Source organism: Nerophis ophidion, linkage group LG11 (genome assembly GCF_033978795.1).
Source record: "Nerophis ophidion isolate RoL-2023_Sa linkage group LG11, RoL_Noph_v1.0, whole genome shotgun sequence".
Lineage (NCBI taxonomy): Eukaryota > Metazoa > Chordata > Actinopteri > Syngnathiformes > Syngnathidae > Nerophis > Nerophis ophidion.
The window spans coordinates 2,380,825-2,401,795 of NC_084621.1; the positions used below are offsets into that span (position 1 = coordinate 2,380,825).

At 40.2% G+C, this 20,971-nt stretch overlaps 1 protein-coding gene across 1 annotated transcript in view; it reads right to left on the reverse strand.

The window, feature by feature from the left end:
* clstn3 (calsyntenin 3) overlaps positions 1-20,971 on the reverse strand; it is an 80,048-nt gene that overhangs the window by 5,790 nt on the left and 53,287 nt on the right. The window contains exons 14-18 of the mRNA XM_061914859.1: positions 16,013-16,239; positions 14,636-14,797; positions 10,078-10,223; positions 9,872-10,001; positions 14-198 (exon numbers count right to left, since the gene is read on the reverse strand). Coding sequence (XP_061770843.1) covers positions 14-198; positions 9,872-10,001; positions 10,078-10,223; positions 14,636-14,797; positions 16,013-16,239 — 850 coding nt within the window. The remainder of the gene's footprint in view (positions 1-13; positions 199-9,871; positions 10,002-10,077; positions 10,224-14,635; positions 14,798-16,012; positions 16,240-20,971) is intronic.

Genomic DNA, 20,971 nt, shown 5'->3' on the forward strand with positions numbered 1-20,971 from the left:
TCATTTTTTTAACCTCCATGGGATTGACGATGATGGTGAGGGCGGAGTCGTCCCACTGGCAGCCTCCCTCCTTCGCCGCTTCCCGGGCCTCCTCGCTGCGGCGATGGATGGAGCGGATTCGGAAAACGCCGAGGATCACCATGACGACCAGGAAGCCCACACACACCATGATGATGACGGTGGCGGCCCCTGGTACCACTGATAAACAAACAGCAACACACAGTATAATATGGAATATGGACTTCTCCCTTCACTTAGTCTTAGTTTGTATATCCCTGAGAACCAGTGTCCTCTACAGCAGTGGTTCTCAAATGGGGGTACTTGAAGGTATGCCAAGGGGTACGTGAGATTTTGGAAAAATATTCTAAAAATAGCAACAATTCAAAAATCCTTTTTTTATTGAATTTTTATTGAATATTTATTGAATATCAATCAATGTTTATTTATATAGCCCTAAATCACAAATGTCTCAAAGGACTGTACAAACCATTATGACTACGACATCCTCGGAAGAACCCACAAAAGGGCAAGGAAAACTCACACCCAGTGGGCAGGGAGAATTCACATCCAGTGGGACGCCAGTGACAATGCTGACTATGAGAAACCTTGGAGAGGACCTCAGAAGGGGGCAACCCCCCCCTCTAGGGGACCGAAAGCAATGGATGTCAATATCTTCAACAAAATATGAATGTAAGTTCATAAACTGTGAAAAGAAATGCAACAATGCAATATTCAGTGTTGACAGCTAGATTTTTTTTGTGGACATGTTCCATAAATATTGATGTTAAAGATTTCTATTTTTGTGAAGAAATGTTTAGAATTAAGTTGATGGATCTCTATTACAATCCCCAAAGAGGGCACTTTAAGTTGATGATTACTTCTATGTGGAGAAATATTTATTTATAATTGAATCACTTGTTTATTTTTCAACAAGTTTTTAGTTATTTTTATGCCTTTTTTTTCCAAATAGTTCAAGAAAGACCACTACAAATGAGCAATATTTTGCACTATTATACAATTTAATAAATCAGAAACTGATGACATAGTGTTGTATTTTACTTCTTTATCTCTTTTTTTCCCACCAAAAATGCTTTGTTCTGATTAAGAGGTACTTGAATTAAAAAAAAATGTTCACAGAAAACTGAAAAAAGGTCGAGAACCACTGCTCTACAGTAGACTAGTGCTGTATTGAAACCAGTATTTTGGTAGTTTTTCGATACTTTTCTAAATAAAGGGGACTACAAAAAATTGCATTAATGGCTTTATTGTAACAAAAAAATCTTACGGTACATTAAACCTATGTTTGTAATTGCAAATTTGTCCTTAAATACAATAGTGAACATACAAGACAACTTGTCTTTTATTAGTAAGCAAGCAAACAAATTCCCCTAACTTAGCTGCTGATGTATGCAGTAACATATTGTGTCATTTATCATTCTATTATTTTGTCAACAATATTAAGAACAAGTGGTAGAAAATTAATTACAAATGTACCTTTTAATTTAAAAAGGTTCTAAGCATAGGGACCCCCCAAGGCTGCGTTCTGAGCCCCCTACTGTTCACCCTCTTCACACGACTGTGTGGCCTCCCAAAACAACACCAGTATCATCAAATTTGCAGTAAGCAAGCAAACAAATTCCCCTAACTTAGCTGCTGATGTATGCAGTAACATATTGTGTCACTTATCATTCTATTATTTTGTCAACAATATTAAGAACAAGTGGTAGAAAATTAATTATAAATGTAATTGTTAATTTAAAAAGGTTCTAGGGACCCCCCAAGGCTGCGTGCTGAGCCCCCTACTGTACACCCTCTTTACACGACTGTGTGGCCTCCCAAAACAACACCAGTATCATCAAGTTTGCAGATGATACTACGGTCGTCGGACTGAGGCAGCGTACAGAAGGGAGGTAGCAGAACTGGTGCCCTGGTGTCAGGATAACAATCTCTCCTTGAACACAGACAAGACCAAGGAGATGATTATTGACCCACGGAGAAGGAGTGCACAGTACACACCTTTGTACATAGGGGGACAAAGGTGGACATGGGGAAAACCTTTAAATTCCTCAGGACCCACATCAGCGAGGACCTCCCCTCTCCCATCCAAAGGCAAAACCTAGTAACTCACTTCTAGCTGATTTAGAGAAAACAAAGGAAAAGCAATCTATCTTGATGCTGTCTTACAAAGATCTACAAAGTCATCAAACGTATCGATGTTTTCTTCAGCTATCATTTTCTTGCTGATTGAGCCATGGATTGAATCTGCTCTCATGAACGTGTGCCCTTTCTCCACATATTTGATCACAATCTCGGGTGGGCCCCATTCTGCGTTTGCACATTGGGCAGCGTCCAGTTTTTATTTTGACCTCCACAGTTATCTGCCCAAAAGTGTATGCAAGGGGACGAATCAAGAAGAATACATTTAATGAAGGTGCTTGCAACGTCCTGGGCCAATCTTCCAAATATCCCCTCCAGCCATAATATCACATAATCAGATTGACCGTCGGCATCCATTCCTGCAAATGTCTCATTAAAGACAATAAGGCGACTGACAAAGAAGCTCCGATTGGTCCCTTGAGATACTAGGTTTTTCTGTTGTGGTAGTTGCTAGGTCCTGCCATGCGCGTAACAGCTTACTTACGGAACAAATTACAATATCGCATACACTAATGCATGGGTGTCAAACTCTGGCCCGCCGTGTAATTTCTCTTGGCCCTTGAGGCAATACCAAATGAACATTAGAGCTGGCCCGCCGATGTAACACCGCATTCACCGCTAATACTCTTACTTGCCAACCCTCCCGAATTTCCCGGGAGACTCCCGAAGTTCAGTGTCTCTCCCGAATTTCATCCCGGGCAACAATATTGGGGGTGGGCCTTAAAGGCACTGCCTTTGGCGTTCTCTACAACCTGTCGCCAAGTATACTTTTCCTCCATACAAAGAGCGTGCCGGCCCAGTCACATGATATATGCGGCTTATACACACACACAAGTGAATGCAACCCATACTTGGTCAACAGCCATACAGGTCACACTGAGGGTGGCCGTATAAACAACTCTTACTCTGTTACAAATATGCGCCACACTGTGAACCCACACCAAACAAGAATTACACATTTTGGGAGAACATCCGCACCGTAACACGACATAAAGGGAAGTGAATTATATTCATATAGCGCTTTTTCTCTAGTGACTCAAAGCGCTTTACATAGTGAAACACAACAGAACAAATACCCACAACCCCTTGCAGCACTAACGCTTCTGGGACGCTACAATATACACCCCCTGCTATCACCAAACCCCGTCCACCTCAACCCCGCCGCCGAAAAGAGGCATTCCATTTTTATTTGAATTTTATTTGATATACCATTGATATTTTTTAATTATTATTTGAAACTGGATTTTGCATGTCACTATAAAGTCATATACTGTAAGCCTTGCTTGTTCAAGATTCAATGCAAAACTTGTTTGGGTCCCTATTAAAAGGTTAATTTGTTGAACCTCAGCCCGCTGCTTTGTTCAGTTTAAAATTTTGGCCCACTCTGTATTTGAGTTTGACACCCCTGCACTAATGTAAAGGATATCACCTAGGAACTCCAAAATTATTATCAGCTCAGTTTTGACCAAAATTGAGTTATTGGGTTTTGCCTTTGGACGGGAGACCTGGGATCACAACACCCAACAAACAATAAAGAAAGGCCAGCAGCGACTGTACTTCCTAAGAAGGCTGAGAAAATTGTGTATGCCACCCAAAATGTTCAGCAACTTCTATGGAAGTACAGGTGAGTGTCCTTACCAGCTCGGTCACGGTCTGGTATGGAAACTGCACCGCTAAGGACAGGAAGGAAGTCCAGCGAGTGAACAAAACTGCTCAGTACATATCAGGAGCAGCCTTCCCCTCACTACAGGACATGTGCTCTACCAGGAGAGCACATAAACATGATAGACTGGTGTCCAAACTGTCAGACCTGGGTCTCTCGAACTCCATCTGCATTTGGATTAAGGACTTCTTATCCAACCGCCCCCAGAGGGTGCAGTTGGGTCGCCACATGTCATCAAGCCTGCACCTCAGTACCGGCTCTCCACAAGGCTGCGTGCTGAGCCCCCTTCTCTACTCCATCTACACATACGACTGCACACCTGCCCACTCCAGCAACTCCATCATCAAATTTGCGGATGACACCACCGTAGTGGGGCTCATCTCGGAGGGAGACGAGGCTGCATATCGGGATGAGGTGGAGAAGCTGTCGGATTGGTGCAAAGTCAACAACCTGGCCCTGAACACCTCCAAGACCAAGGAACTGGTCATAGAGTTCAGGAGGAAAAAAAACGGACATCCTGCCCCTGATCATCAGTGGTGACTGTGTGGAGAGGGTCTCTGACTTCCGCTCCCTGGGAGTCCACCTGGCCAACGACCTATCCTGGAGCACCAACACCACGGCTACCATCAAGAAGGCACACCAGAGACTGCACTTCCTGAGAATACTCAGGAACAACCACCTCTCACAGGAACTGCTGGTGTCCTTCTACCGGTGCTCCATTGAGAGCATCCTGACCTACTGCATCTGCGTGTGGTTCAGCAGCTGCACGGCCGCAGAGAGAACGGCGCTCCAGAGAGTCATAAAGACCGCCCAGAAGTTAATCGGATGCCCCCTCCCCCCCCTGGCTGACCTGTACAGCTCCCGCTGTCTCAGGAAAGCACAGAGCATCCTGAAAGACCCATTCCACCCCGGGCACAGCCACCTGGAACTGCTACCCTCAGGCAGACGCTACAGGGTGCTAAAAGCGAGCACCAATAGACTAAAAAAATAGCTTTTACCCAAGAGCCATAGTAGCACTAAACAGGCACTGAGTGAGCACAATATGTCCATCATGTCCTCATGTGTCATGTTTAAATGTTTTTTCTATTTTTTCGGACTACAATGTGCAATAATGTTTTATGTATGTGTGTATATGTATTCATATGCATGCAGATATGCATCTGTGTGGATACATATACATATACATAGATACACTGTTCATTGCAATAATGACAATAAAACTCTATTCTATTCTATTCTATTCATAAGATCATCAAGGACAGTACACAGTCTCTTCAGCCTCCTACCATCAGGCAGACCATACAGGAGCCTGAAATCCAGGACTACCAGACTGACAAACAGTTTCTACCCACAGGCCATCAGGCTTGTGAATGCTAACTTGTGAATGCTAGCTCCCACCCCCCTGTCTTTACTTTTGTCTTTTTGAACACCTTGAACACCCGAGAACTGTGAACTATCACTGTAGACACCTTTCACATTTGATCACTAAAGACACTTTAAGTGCTGCTGTGACCCAAGGTCACCTTCATATTTATACTGTTGACTGTCAATCAGAATGTGCAATAATGTTATGTTACTTACTGTGCCTTGTATATACATTTTTATTTTTATTTTTTTTAATGTTTATTTTTAGCTAAGTACCGTGTGACTTGTTGAAGGGTGGACTAGCACATTGTACATTTAACTGTGCATGTGACAATAAACACTCTTGAATCTATTGTTAATATATGCTTACTTTCTCTTTAAAAATGTTAAATCTACACGTCTGTTAAAATGTAATAATCACTCTTTCTTCTGTTGTTTGGATGCTTTGCATTAGTTTTGGATGACACCACAAATGAAGTTATCAATCCGATACCAGGATCATAGATTGGTCATAATTTAAGTCCTTACGTATCCAGGGACATATTTCCTGAGTTTATAGACATAATATACATTTTTAAAAACAAAAGAAGATTATGTGATGCCAAAAAATATCGATTTAATCAGAGTAGTATCGACTAGATACGCTCCTGTACTTGGTATCATTACAGTGGATGTCAGGTGTAGATCCACTTATGGTGTTTGTTTACATCGTGACGTAGGTAAGCTACGATGTGTAGTGAAGCATGTTTAGCTATTCCTCATCCTGCAGGGATGATACTTGTAAGAAACTTACTTTATTTGTCGCCATGGAGGCGAGGATTAGTGATTTAGAAGCAGCTTTAGCCGCTCGCTAGCTAGCCATGTCTTAAAGCAAATCTTCCTGAGGGCGTTTCAGTGTTATAACTTCCCCTTTATTGTTAGTTTTTAAGCCAAAATGCGTCTGTTCTCCCTTTTCTGTCTACACACTGTCTGTTTGCAAGTACTCCTTGATTATGCGCTGCCGAACATGCTCCTCTGCTCGTAAACCAGCAATGTCTCAACTTGACAACGATGGGGAGGCGGGGGATCGTTACTTTTTCAGAGCCGGTATAGTACCAAATATGATTAATTTGTATCGTGGTACTATACTAATACCGGTATACCGTACAACCCTACAGTAGACATTAGATTTTGTTCTATTTATTTTGTCAGATTTACATGAGCGTTGTGCTGTTTTAATAACCTTCTGAAAAAAGCTGGTCAAAGATCATCTGTGTGACAGCACGCTAGTGTTTTTGATCATCTGCTGCAAAGAAGGTTTTTGAATTGAACACGCGGGCCACCAGTCAAATAGCCAAGATTATGAATACGAGAGAACCTGAAATGGAACCTTGAGGAACTACCACTAGTATAACTTAAAGATGTCTGATAATGGCTTTTTTGCCAATATCCCATAGTCCAAAATTGTCCAACTCTTAATTACCGATTCCGATATCAACCGATACTGATATATACAGTCCTTGAAGTAACACAATATGATGCCTCATTTTGTTGTGATGCCCCGCTGGATGCATTAAACAATGTAACAAATTTTCCCAAATAAATCAACTCAAGTTATGGAAAAAAAATGCCAACATGGCACTGCCATATTTATTATTGAAGTCACTAAGTGCATTATTATTATTATTATTTTTTTTTTAACATGCCTCAAAACTCCAGCTTGGAATTTGGGACATACGCTCCCTGAGAGAGCATGAGGAGGTTGAGGTGGGCGGGGTTGGGGGTAGTGAGGGTGTAGCGTCCCGGAAGAGTTAGTGCTGCAAGGGCTTCTGGGTATTTGTTCTGTTGTGTTACGGTGCAGATGTTCTCCCGAAATGTGTTTGTCATTCTTGTTTGCTGTGGGTTCACAGTGTGGCGCATATTTGTAACACTGTAAAAGTTTTTTATACGTCCACCCTCAGTGTGACCTGTATGGCTGTTGACCAGGTATGTATTGCATTCACTCGTGTGTATGAAAAGCCGTAGATATTATGTGACTGGGCCGGCACGCAAAGGCAGTGCCTTTGAGGTTTATTGGCACTCTGTACTTCTCCCTACGTTTGTGTACCACTCCGTACAGCGGCGTTTATAAAAAGTCATACATTTTACTTTTTGAAACAATACCAATAATTTCCGATATTACATTTTGAAGCATTTATCGGCCGATAATATCGGCAGTCTGATATTATCGGATGTCTCCAGTATAACTCAAGTTGAACAAATGACTACTGACTGCATCTGAAGTAAACAACCTACAGCAACACCTTAGTAACATAAATCACAAACACGAAAAAATTGTAACCGCCAAAAAAAAGAGACAACTTAAAGACGCCTCCGTTATGTAAATCACAAGTGTTCAATGTTTGCTAGCAGAGTAAACACGTCAATGCAAGGATCTGCCAATGGGTTTATAATGGTCCATGTTTCTTTATACAACAAGAGTGTTTTAAGGAATTTTCTGCAAAAATGTTTGTCTCCCAAGATTTGAACTGAGCTCCAAAATTGTGTCATTCCAGAATGCAGCAAATTACAAAGTGAAAAGAACAGGTGTTTATGATAGCGTCAATAAAAGCTCAGCATTATTGACTCTGAAAATGGGTGAATAAGTGCAATTAAAGAAGTTTTAATATCATGAGCATTTAGATGCATTAATGAGGGGGTAAATACATAATACAGTCATCTCTTATCAGATTGTAAATTAGATTGTTAATGTAAATAATTCAATGTATATACTCTGATGATTAACTTGTGTGATGACTGTATTATGCTGATAGTATATATTTGTACCATGAATTGATTAACGTGGACCCCGACTTAAACAAGTTGAAAAACTTATTGGGGTGTTACCATTTAGTGGTCAATTGTACGGAATATGTACTGTACTGTGCAATCTACTAATAAAAGTTTTAATTAATCAATCAATCAAAAACCATATTGCGCTTGGAATTTTGTGGGGTTTTTTATGCATATTCTACATATTTTTGGCCTAAATTAAGCATTTTCAAGCAAAAAAATTACTAGATGATCTAAAATGATCAATACTACAGCGGTATTGGCCATTAGATTAAGATCAAGCCAATCAGAGCACACTGTTCAGTATCGAGACCACTGATAGGCTCAGCTTCAGACAGCATTACTGTATTGGATTCAATTAGTGTAAAAGTGACTCTGTGGGCGTTATTTCATTTCTTGTATTGTATTTACCAAGACCAGGACCGTACCCAATTAACAATATCAGCGATACACGAGGGTTTTTCTATATTATGAAACTCAAGTTGAAATGTCAAAAAAAAATGTGTAATGCTACAATATTTCAATTATAGTTTGAGGGAGGAAAATTATGAGTCATTTATTGTTTTTTTTAATTTCATTATTACGAATATGAAGTTATAATCTTATAAGAACAAAGTTGTAATGTTATAGGAAATTAATCATATTTCTGATTCTGAACAAAAAAATTCTTAGCATTATAAATCTTAATGTTAGGTAATGTTTATAAGAATAAAAATGGTCTCTATGAGGAAAGGTTGGTATTACGGGTGTGGGAAAAAATCTATTTGAATTTGAATCGCGATTCTCACGTTGTGTGATTCAGAATAGATTCTCATTTAAAAAAAATCGATTTAGAATTTTTATATATTTTTTTAATCAATTCAACAAACCACTACACAGAAATACCATAACAATGCAATCCAATTCCAAAAGCAAACCTGAGCCAGCAACACTCAGAACTGCAATAAACAGAGCAATTGAGAGGAGACACAAACACCACACAGAACAAACCAAAAGTAGTGAATATTATCAACAACAGTATCAATGTTAGTTATAATTTCAGCATAGCAGTGATTGGGGCGGCATAGCTCGGTTGGTAGAGTGGCCGTGTCAGCAACTTGAGGGTTGCAGGTTCGATTCCCGCTTGTGCCATCCTAGTTACTGCTGTTGTGTCCTTGGGCAAGACACTCTACCCACCTGCTCCCAGTGCCACCCACACTGGTTTAAATGTAACTTAGATATTGGGTGTCACCATGTAAAGCGCTTTGAGTCACTTGAGAAAAGCGCTATATAAATATAATTCACTTCACTTCACTTAAAAATCCCTCATTGACATTATCATTAGATATTTATAAAATTAAATCAAAAAGAACAATAGTGTCACAGTGGCTTACACTTGCATGGCATCTCATAAGCTGGACAACACACTGTGTCCAATGTTTTCACAAAGATCAAATAAGTCATATTTTTGGTTCGTTTAATAGTTAATACAAATGTACATTATTGCAATCAGTTGATAAAACATTGTCCTTTACAATTATAAAAGCTTTTTAAAAAAAATCTACTACTCTGCTAGCATGTCAGCAGACGGGTAGATCCTGCTGAAATCTATGTATTGAATGAATACAGAATCCTTTTGAATCGGAAAAATGTGTTTTTGAATCGAGAATCGGGTTGAATCGAAACAATTGATATATAATCGAATCGCGACCCCAAGAATCGATATTGAATCGAATCATGGGACACCCAAAGATTCGCAGCCCTAGTATTTATTGTTGGCCATTATGATGGTATTTGGAGACAGAAGTGTTTTCTGAGGTGGTACTTGGTGAAAAAAGTTTGAGAACCACTGCTATAGACGCACACTTTGCTTGATAGAAATACAAGCGGTGTCACCTGTGTTGCGATGTTGGCTGGGCAGAGCGTGGCCACTCAGCTCGCCTGCATGTTGGTGGAGAAACTGTTGCTGGGAGGCCATCAGGTGGGACGGATGGTACATGCTGTCCAAGGAGTGGAGGAAGTTCACCTTTGAGTGGAAACAATATATTACTCATTTCATTCCGAGATCACCTATAAGGAGTCGTGCTGGAACGTTTCCTCGCCTCCAGAGTCAACTCATTGCTGGTGTATCTGCCGTTCATCTCAGAGCAGGACAGACGGAACCGTCTCTCGAAGCGGGACGAGCTTCTGGACAGTCGGTAGCGGACCGAGCGAAGGACGTCCTCATACACAGAGATGGATTCGGCACCTGGAGGACAGGAGTGTAGATTGTGAGCGTAGACAAAACTCACCGTGTACGAGAAAAATAACCGTGTCAAACTTGGACTTGGGTGGTTTTCCTGAGGTGTGAAGCGAATGGAGTGGAAACGGCGATGGCGTGAAGGTAAAGACATCTTTATTTTAACACTAAAACTAAAAACAGGAACCAACAAAAAGCGCGCACAAACTGGGCTTTGAAACAAAAGACTAGCACAGAGACTATAACTATAAATACAAAACAAAAACTTGCAGTGTGTGTAACTCCCTCCACATAGCACTGACACAATGGCTTTCTTTGACTGATTTATTGAAGGCTTCCTTTCCCTTCAATTCACCGTGAAAACTGTTAATAAAATAAAGCACGTTACAAAGGTAAAAAAACCATGCACAGCATGTGGCTCAAACATTTTGACAAATACCTCGTTGGCCTGCATGCTTCCTTTAGGAGGAAATTGTGATCTTCTGGCTGTCATGGCCCAAACACTGAAAGTCCTTGTGACACTTTTTAGTCCTTCTTACCATCATCAGTCGCTCTCTTTATCCCTTCTCATTGCATCAAACAGATGTTCACTCGTACCCAGAAGTAGCTTCCTTATATCCGTTCACAGACCAATCGAGACACTTCAAAACAAACGCATGCCCACAAACCCAACAAAAAGGCATCCATTGCTTTCGGTCCCCTAGAGGGGGGGGGGTTGCCCACATCTGAGGTCCTCTCCAAGGTTTCTCATAGTCAGCATTGTCACTGGCGTCCCACTGAATGTGAATTCTCCCTGCCCACTGGGTGTGAGTTTTCCTTGCCCTTTTGTGGGTTCTTCCAGGGATGTTGTAGTCATAATGATTTGTGTAGTCCTTTGAGACATTTGTGATTTGGGGCTATATAAATAAACATTGATTGAAATTACATTTTTAACCATAGTAACTTAAATAAAGCCTTCTTATGAACTTTTATGCACTTTGTTTTAAATTCCCTTTTATGAACTTAACTTATTCTGTTTTTAGAGAAATATAACAAATTATAATTATTAGTGGGGCGGTTTAGCTCGGTTGGTAGAGCGGCCGTGCCAGCAACTTGAGGGTTGCAGGTTCGATTCCCGCTTCCGCCATCCTAGTCACTGCCGTTGTGTCCTTGGGCAAGACACTTTACCCACCTGCTCCCAGTGCCACCCACACTGGTTTAAATGTAACTTAGATATTGGGTTTCACTATGTAAAGCGCTTTGAGTCACTAGAGAAAAAGCGCTATATAAATATAATTCACTTCACTTCACTTCACAACAGTTACACTGTGGCATGAATAACAAAAACACTTACTGGGACAGAAACAAGGGGCATGGATCATTAGCATTAGTAGCAAAAAGCGTAGCAGGTGATCGAGGGCGTGAAGAAGGTGATGTTGCCAGGACGAAGACAGAAACAGAATGGTTTAAATAATAACTGTGATCTTTACAAACAGGTGTGAGGGCTGAAGACAAGGGCGTGACTTGAGGGCAAGGTGAAAATCAATGAGTTGTCAAGGTAACAAAAACAAACCAGGAAGTGCAAAACAGGAAACAAGTGTCCAAAAAACAAAACATAACATGACCAAAACAAAACATGATTCATAGGCGTGACAAAACCGGAGCCGCTCTCTAACTCCTAATGTAAACAAAAAAAAAATTATAATGTTTGTTGATTTTGTGTTCAAAAGTGTTTTTTACAGGTGTGAAATAAAGTCGGACCACTTTAGTTTGGAAGAAACTGCGATATGGTGGTTCTTAGTGGTTTCGAAGCTTAAACTGTGCAATGTGAACATTAAGCCGTCCAGAAGTCAGTTTTAGTGCCACTGCATTCTAAAGCAGGGGTGTCACACTCAAACGTGCCGGAATATTAAAATTATGGCATTAAAACAAAAAAATAAAGACAATTTCAGATTGTTTACTTTGTCTTACTTTTGGCCAAAATAGAACAAACACATTTTGAAAATATTACAATAAAAATATAGAAAAAAATACTGGCAACAGTGAATTTTAGATCCATAAAGGAAAGAAGAAAGTGAATCAATCAATCAATGTTTATTCATATAGCCCTAATCACAAGTGTCTCAAAGGGCTGCACAAACCACAACAACATCCTCGGTACAGAGCCCACATAAGGGCAAGGAAAAACTCACACCCAGTGGGACGTCGGTGACAGTGACAATGATGACTATGAGAAACCTTGGAGAGGACCGCATATGTGGGCAACCCCCCCCCCCCCCCCCCCCCCCCCCAGGGGACCGAAGCAATGGATGTCGAGCGGGAATGAATATTTATAATTAAATAAATTTACATATGCATAAAAATGTGTTTTCTTTTATACTATTTTTTTTTAATGAATTAAGTAACGTTTATGACAATCTTTTTCCAAAACACAATATAGAATGTGAGATATAACAGGATAATGCATACATTTATCATTTGCTTTCAAAAGGGTTACAAAAAAGTGGGACCCCAAAAATCTACTGTGGGACCCCATTTCATGACTTGGTGGGGTTCCTGGGACCCCATTTTGAAAATTCCTAATGCCAACACTGAGGGAGTATTGGTGCGTGCAAAACAGCAGCAGGCGGCTGTGGCCTGCGTGCCGGTTCTAATACTAATCAAATATCATCCGAGGGGTCCATAGATAATTAATTTGCGGGACGAATCTGGCCTGCGGGCCTTGACACATAAGTTATAAAGTACCGTATTTCCTTGAATTGCCGCTGGGGCGCTAATTAATTTAAAACCTCTTCTCACTCCTGCGCTTACCAAAGGCATGCGGTAAAAGTAAGCATGCACTAAATATTTTAAAACCTCTTCTCACTCCGGAACTTACCAAAGGCATGCGGTAAAAATTTGAGTGTGATATAAGCTTGGAACTTAAAGGGGAACATTATCACAATTTCAAAATGGTTAAAAACAATAAAAATCAGTTCCCAGTGGCTTGTTTTATTTTTTGAAGTTTTTTTCAAAATGTTACACCTCCCGGAATATCCCTAAAAAAGCTTTAAAGTTCTTGATTTTCGCTATTTGCGATGCGACTGTCCATTTCCCTGTGACGTCATACAGTGCTGCCAATACAAACAACATGGCGGTTACCACAGCAAGATATAGCGACATTAGCTCGGATTCAGACTCGGATTTCAGCGGCTTAAGCGATTCAACAGATGACACATGTACTGAAACAGATGGTCGGAGTGTGGAGGCAGATAGCAAAAACGAAATTGAAGAAGAAACTGAAGCTTTTGAGCGAATAGCTATTGACGCTATTCGGCCGTAGCATGTGTGTACCTAATGAAATGGCCCATAGCATGGCTGCCTTATTAGCATCGCCGGTAAAATGTGCGGACCAAACGATCAGGACTTCCGCACCTTGTGAGACTGGAGCAACTTAAATCCGTTGATTGGTAAGTGTTTGTTTCGCATTAAATGTGGGTATCTAGTTTCAAATGTACATACAGCTAGCGTTAATAGCATGTTAGCATCGATTAGCGTAGCATGTTAGCATCGATTGGCTGGCAGTCATGCCGTGACCAAATATGTCTGATTAGCAAATAAGTCAACAAAACTCACCTTTGTGATTTGGTTGACTTAATGGTTGCAAATGCATCTGCAGGTTATTCATACATCTCTGTGCCATGTCTGTCTTAGCATCGCCGGTCAAATGTGGAGACACTCTGGTACATTCAATGGGGGTCTGGCGGCAGATGTGTTGCCAGTGGTGCAACTTGAATCCCTCCCTGTTAGTGTTGTTACACCCTCCGACAACACACCCACCAGGCATGATGTCTCCAAGGTTCCAAAAAATAGTCGAAAAAACGGAAAATAACAGAGCTGAGACCCGGTGTTTGTAATGTGAAAATGAAAATGGCGGGTGTGTTACCTCGGTGACGTCACGTTCTGACGTCATCGCTAAAAGACCGATAAACAGAAAGGCATTTAATTCGCCAAAATTCACCCATTTAGAGTTTGGAAATCGGTTAAAAGAATATATGGTCTTTTTTTCTGCACCATCAAGGTATATATTGACGCTTACATAGGTCTGCTGATAATGTTCCACTTTAAATCCTACTGAATAGCTCTTAATCTTCTTCCCTTGATGCGATTTCAAATTACCGGTATTGAAATCAGCCTCCTCCATTTTGAAAATGACGACAAGGCAAGTGTCACTCGTGACGTCACCAGTTTGACCAGGCGCTAATACTAAGCATGCGCTAATTATTTTGCGAAGCGAGTTTGACCCGGCAGTACTTCAAGGCAGGTGCATACTATATGTCCTGCGGCAATTCAAGGAAATACGCTGATCTAAAGTGGACAAGAACAAAAACTCCCATGAATGAATTCACAACCGAGTGACTGTAGGTGAAAACACTCTAGTATCAAAAGGTGTGCTTTTTTACCTGTGATGGCAATGTAGGCGGTAGTATTGATGATTTCCAAGCCCCGCTCTCGGACGACGTCCATCTCCACCAGAAGCTCCTCCCTCTCTGGGTCAAGCTCCTCCCCCAAAGGTTGGACCTCACAGCCATCCAAAGTGTGGGCCACGGCGTCTGACATCAGCGCTGAAACGCCAAATAAGAGACAAATATTGTTGTGTGGGCCGCATTTGTTCTGTTTTACCCAAGTGGAAGTTTGCTGCGGAAGCGTTTTATGGCGTTTGTAGATTCCTAAAGTAGCCTTAGCTCGACGCCCCTCCAAGTTTGGTGCCACACAGGGGCACCAAACTTGGCGCACACATAAGGACTGGCGAATATTGCGATCTAATGAAAAAACCAAACCCCAAAACTCAAAATTGCGCTCTAGCGCTATTTTTGAATAAAACACTGAAAAAACTGCTCCTAGGAAGAAAACAGACAAAATTGCTTGTAACTTCCGGTAAGAATGTCGGAGTGACATGAAACAAAAACCTCTATGTAGGTCTCGCTTAGACCTACATTTCATAGATTGACAACCCCCAACAAAAATCAACAGGAAGTTTGCAATCCCCCCTTCAAAACAAAAGTTTTGTAAAAACCGGTCACCTTTCTTCAAACATTATCTCCTCTGAGTGCGTTTGTTGTTTTGGCTTCAAACTCGCACAGGAGAGAGATTTAACCCTTCTGATTAAAAGTATAGAACAGAGTTTTGATAAGTTCTCAGGTTTTGATTTTACGCGCCTTCAAAGAACCCCTGTGCAAAGTCTCCTAAAAAATGTCATTTTTGCCTCTTTGAGCTGTTATTTGACCCCCTTAAAATGCTTCTAAACTCACCAAACTTGACACACACATCAGGTCTGGCAAAAATTGCGATCTGATGAAAAAGCCTAACCTCAAAACTCAAAATTGCGCTCTACCGCCCCCCTAGGAATACAACACGGACAAACTGCTCCTAGGAAGAAAACACAGACAAAACTGCTTGTAACTTCCGGTAAGAATGTCAGAGAGACATGAAACAAAAAACACTATGTAGGTCTCACTTAGACCTACATTTTAATAATTAACATACTTTAGCAAAAATCAACAGGAAGTTTGATATTTTCACTTCACTACAACAACTGCATTACTTTCACAATGCATTAGATTCTCAAAATAGTGGCTCCAAGGCGTCTTCTAACGCTTATCCGGCCATGGGTCTCGGGGGCAGCAGCCAAAGGCGGGCCCGACCAACGCTGCTTGCAGCTTTAATTATTATTATTTCCACATTCACACACACATTCACACACTGATTTTGTGTACAACGAGAACACAATAAAATACATACGGTACCCAACTGAGTCAACATTTTGGAGTGACACTCACCGCCGCCTTCCATCCCCTGTGCAGCCGTGTTGATGGCGTGAGTGAGAGAACAGACGATGCGCAGCTCGGGGAAAAGGGGGACGCCCCGGGGACCTTCGAACTCGGGAGCAGGGCGAGCCAGGTGGGGGCCGACCCCGGAGAGGGAGATCTGTGGCGCATCGGGCTGGAGGACCACCAGGTACCCTTCCAGGGGTTTGAGGGACAGACAGCTCTCCTCGTTGAAACATCTGGATGCGATGGAGGAGATGGGGTGGATGAGGAGAAGACGGTTAGCCACACGACTATGGCAGCCATTTTAAATGTTTGAGTTTATTTCGAATCATCACAATTTCCAGTTTGTCTTTTCAACATGTTTGAAAAGGAGTAGGAAGAAGCAGAGCTTTTGAATCCTAAGCCTTTTCTTTTACATAACAGTTGCTAAAACTTTTGTTCTCAATTTACCGTATTTTTCCGACTATAAGTCGCAGTTTTTTTTCATAGTTTGGCCAGGGGTGCGACTAATATGCGACTAATCCATCCATGCGGACTGGACACTGGCCGAGAGTGGAGTCAGCTGTCTTGGTTGCTTTGTTGGGTCTGCTCCTGTCACTGGCCATGTTCCCTCCTCCCCAGCGGACGATGGCGTGGAACACCGCAGAGGCCACCACAGTGGATATGTTTCTTTGACTTTTTATTCATAGCTGTATGTAGAAGTGTCTGCTTGTATCTGCTGCTTTAATGTCTTCAATGTCCTCTGTGTTCTTTGATGTTTGATGTTTCCCTCTTATGTGTACTATGGCTATGAGTTTTTTTTCCCTTGACCTCAGTCTGCACCCCCTCTCCAGGGCCCAGCCTAAGACCGATTTTTTATAATTTTATTTTAATCTTCTATTTTTTTCTCCCATTCCCCCTTGTTTACCTGTATCTCATCTTTTTTGTAAGGGGGGCTGGAAGCCGGCAGACCCGTCAGCGATCCTGTTCTGTCTCCCTGTAATGTTTGTTTGATCTTGAATGGGATTGTGCTGAAAATTGTAATTTTCCTGACGGAATAAATAAAGTACTATCTATCTATCTAACACTCAAAAGCGACATACGTGTGGAATTATTAACACATTACCGTGAAATATCAAATAATTTTATTTAGCTCATTCACGTAAGAGACTAGACCAGTGGTCCTTAGCCTGGGTTCGATCAAACCCTATGGGTTCGGTCAGTCGGCCTCAGGTGTTCGACGGAGCCTTCGTCCAAACCTGACTAAATAACAAGTTCAATGTTTTTTTATTATAATCAAATGACAGCAATCATTTCCATGAGATTATTTTCTAATAATCACATAACAATCACATAAAAAAAACATTGTTTTTCATGAGATCTGGACAAGGTGGGGTTGGACCCCTTTCAGCATTTATGTACCACTAAAACATTCACATGTTGCACAATGAGATGTAAAGATGGGATCATGTGTACATTCCTGTAACTTTCTGTTTGTAAAATATATCTTTATTAGTATTTCTTTAAATGGTAACATCATTAAATTAAGAAAAAACAATTAATTTTTCACTAAAGAAGGGTTCGGTGAATGTGCATATGAAACTGCTGGGGTTCGGTACCTCCAACAAGGTTAAGAACCCCTGGACTAGACGTACAGTATACGATTTCATGGGATTTATGGATTAGGAGTGAGAGATAGTTTGGTAAAGGTATATCATGTTCTATATGTTATAGTTATTTGAATGACTCTTACCATAATATGTTAGCTTAACATAGCAGTTGCTTATTTATGCCTCATATAACCTACACTTATTCAGCCTCTTCTTCACTATTCTTTATTTATTTTAAATTGCCTTTCAAATGTCTATTCTTGGTTTTGGGTTTTATCAAATAAATTTCCCCCAAAACTGTGACTTATACTCCAGTGCGTTTTTTCCTTCTTTATTATGCATTTTCAGCAGGTGCGACTTATACTCCGAAAATACGGTATTCACAATATACTCCATAAGTAGTCACAATAAAAATAAATCAATAATAATTGGTGAAGTAAGTTATATTTCATATGATGAGATAAGTAAGATTATTTTGAGAATGAATGGGTGAATAAATTCAGAATGTTCATGATGGTTCTTCTTCTTTGTACTTTGTAAACACTTTAAGTTTGAAGAGTTTCTTGAAGTGGATCATATTAGTACATTGTTTGATTGCTTTGCTTAATCCATTCCATAATGTAATTCCACATACTGATATACTGAAGGTCTTAAGTGTTGTACGTGCATACAAATGTTTTAAATTACATTTATCTCTATGGATATATTTCACATCTTTTTTTTTTTTAAAGGATTGTTGTAGAATGTAGAATTGCAATCAAGGCATAGAAAAGTCTTCCTCTGAAAAAATATTAACTTAATTTTTGATGCCAGTGTTGATTGCAGTAATGCTCGTGGGGCTGGGCTGCAATTCACACTTATTAGCCAGCAAACCTGCTGGTTGCTGCTAAGTATCTTTTTGCCTCCATTGCTTTAAGACAGTGGTTCTCAAATGGGGGTACGCGTACCCCTGGGGGTACTTGAAGGTATGCCAAGGGGTACGTGAGATTTTTTTTAAATATTCTCAAAAATAGCAACAATTCAAAAATCCTTTATACATATATTTATTGAATAATACTCCAACAAAATATGAATGTAAGTTCATAAACTGTGAAAAAAATGCAACAATGCAATATTCAGTGTTGACAGCTAGATTTTTTGTGGACATGTTCCATAAATATTGATGTTAAAGATTTCTTTTTTTGTGAAGAAATGTTTAGAAGTAAGTTGATGAATCCAGATGGATCTCTATTACAATCCCCAAAGAGGACACTTTAAGTTGATGATTACTTCTATGTGTAGAAATATTTATTTATAATTGAATCACTTGTTTATTTTTCAACAAGTTTTTAGTTATTTTTATATCTTTTTTTCCAAATAATTCAAGAAAGACCACTACAAATGAGCAATATTTTGCACTGTTATACAATTTAATAAATCAGAAACTGATGACATAGTGCTGTATTTTACTTCTTTATCTCTTTTTTTTTCCAACCAAAAATGCTTTGCTCTGATTAGGGGGTACTTGAATTAAAAACATGTTCACAGGGGGTACATCACTGAAAAAAGGTTGAGAACCACTGCTTTAAGACACTACTGACAAAATGCTTCGAATTACTCGATGTCCATTCTTGTCAACTACGATAAGGTGGCGACTTGTCCAGGGTGTACTCTGCCTTCCGCCCGATTGTAGTTGAGATAGGCACCAGCGCCCCCCGCAAAACCCCAAAAGGGAATAAGCGGTAGAAATGGATGGAGGGATGGCATTCTTGTCAAAATGGCTGCAAGTCATTCCCTTCTTCAGTTAGAAAAGCCAATGACTTGACCCTGAATCAACAGCACCCTCTGCTGGTTGCTGCCAAGCAGCGCAATGCTTTTTTTGCCCCTAATTTCAGAAGGCATTGTCAATTTGAGGACATATACTTCTTCAACGGCAGTATAAATCAGCATCATATTTAAAGGGGGTATTAGGTACAGTGTGTGTGTGTGTGTGTGTGTGTGTGTGTGCGTGTTTGTGTTGCATTTCCACTATCAGAGTGAGCAGCTGCTTCTATCGGCCTCCCCAGAAAGGCCTGCTGTTTAGCCATCTGGGTGACTCCTGGCCCAAAATCAATCTAATCTTCACATACACACGCAATAAAACATGCCTGATGAGGATAAAAAAGAAGAAAAACTATTGCACACTTAAGCTCAAAATCAAAACCTTCAATTGCTTTTTTTTTTTTTGTTAAAAAAAAAGCCTCTGTGGCCTGCTGGAAATCATTTCAAAGCACGCCTTCCAAAGACGCAATATGTGGCTGTGAGTTTGACAGGATGTGCCTTGTCAGCGGGTTGCTTTTCTTCTCTCGCTGGAGTATAAATATAAATCTAAAAGACCCACCACATACATGCACTGGACTGCACTAATCTGAGGGGGAATTAATATTTCAGCGACTAAAAGCGACCGCTAAAGCCAGAGAAAGAGTCAATTCGCAGCCGTGTAAAGAAAGCGCTGACCCAAGATAAAAGACTTTCGTGTGTTTTGCTTGTACAGAAGCCGAGTGATTTAGTGCTAAAGATCTAGCTCGAAGTGGTCTTGTTTAAAATCCTGCAAAACAGGACAGGACAGATGTCATTTTCAAGTGTTTATATTCTTCTTATAATATTTTACTAAATAATAAGCCTCGAATCTTTTACCTCAGTGGTTCTCAACCTTTTTTCAGTGATGTACCCCCTGTCAACATGTTTTTAATTCAAGTACCCCCTAATCAGAGCAAAGTATTTTTGGTTGAAAAAAAAAGAGATAAAGAAGTAAAATACAGCACTATGTCATCAGTTTCTGATTTATTAAATTGTATAACAGTGCAAAATATTGCTCATTTGTAGTGGTCTTTCTTGAACTATTTGGAAAAAAAGATATGAAAATAACTAAAAACTTGTTGAAAAATAAACAAGTGATTCAATTATAAATGCAGATTTCTCCACATAGAAGTAATCATCAACTTAAAGTGTCCTCTTTGGGGATTGTAATAGAGATCCATCTGGATTCATCAACTTAATTCTAAACATTTCTTCACAAAAAAATAAATCTTTAACATCAATATTTATGGAACATGTCCACAAAAAATCTAGCTGTCAACACTGAATATTGCATTGTTGTATTTCTTTTCACACTTTATGAACTTACATTCATATTTTGTTGAAGCAACATTCAATAAATATATGTATAAAGGATTTTTGAATTGTTGCTATTTTTAGAATATTTAAAAAAAATCTCAAGTACCCCTTGGCATACCTTCAAGTACCCCCAGGGGTACACGTACCCCCATTTGAGAACCACTGTTTTACCTTACATGCATTGAAAGTATTAAACAATGTATATATTTTAATGTAAAAATACTGTTTTCAGGGTATTGTGTCA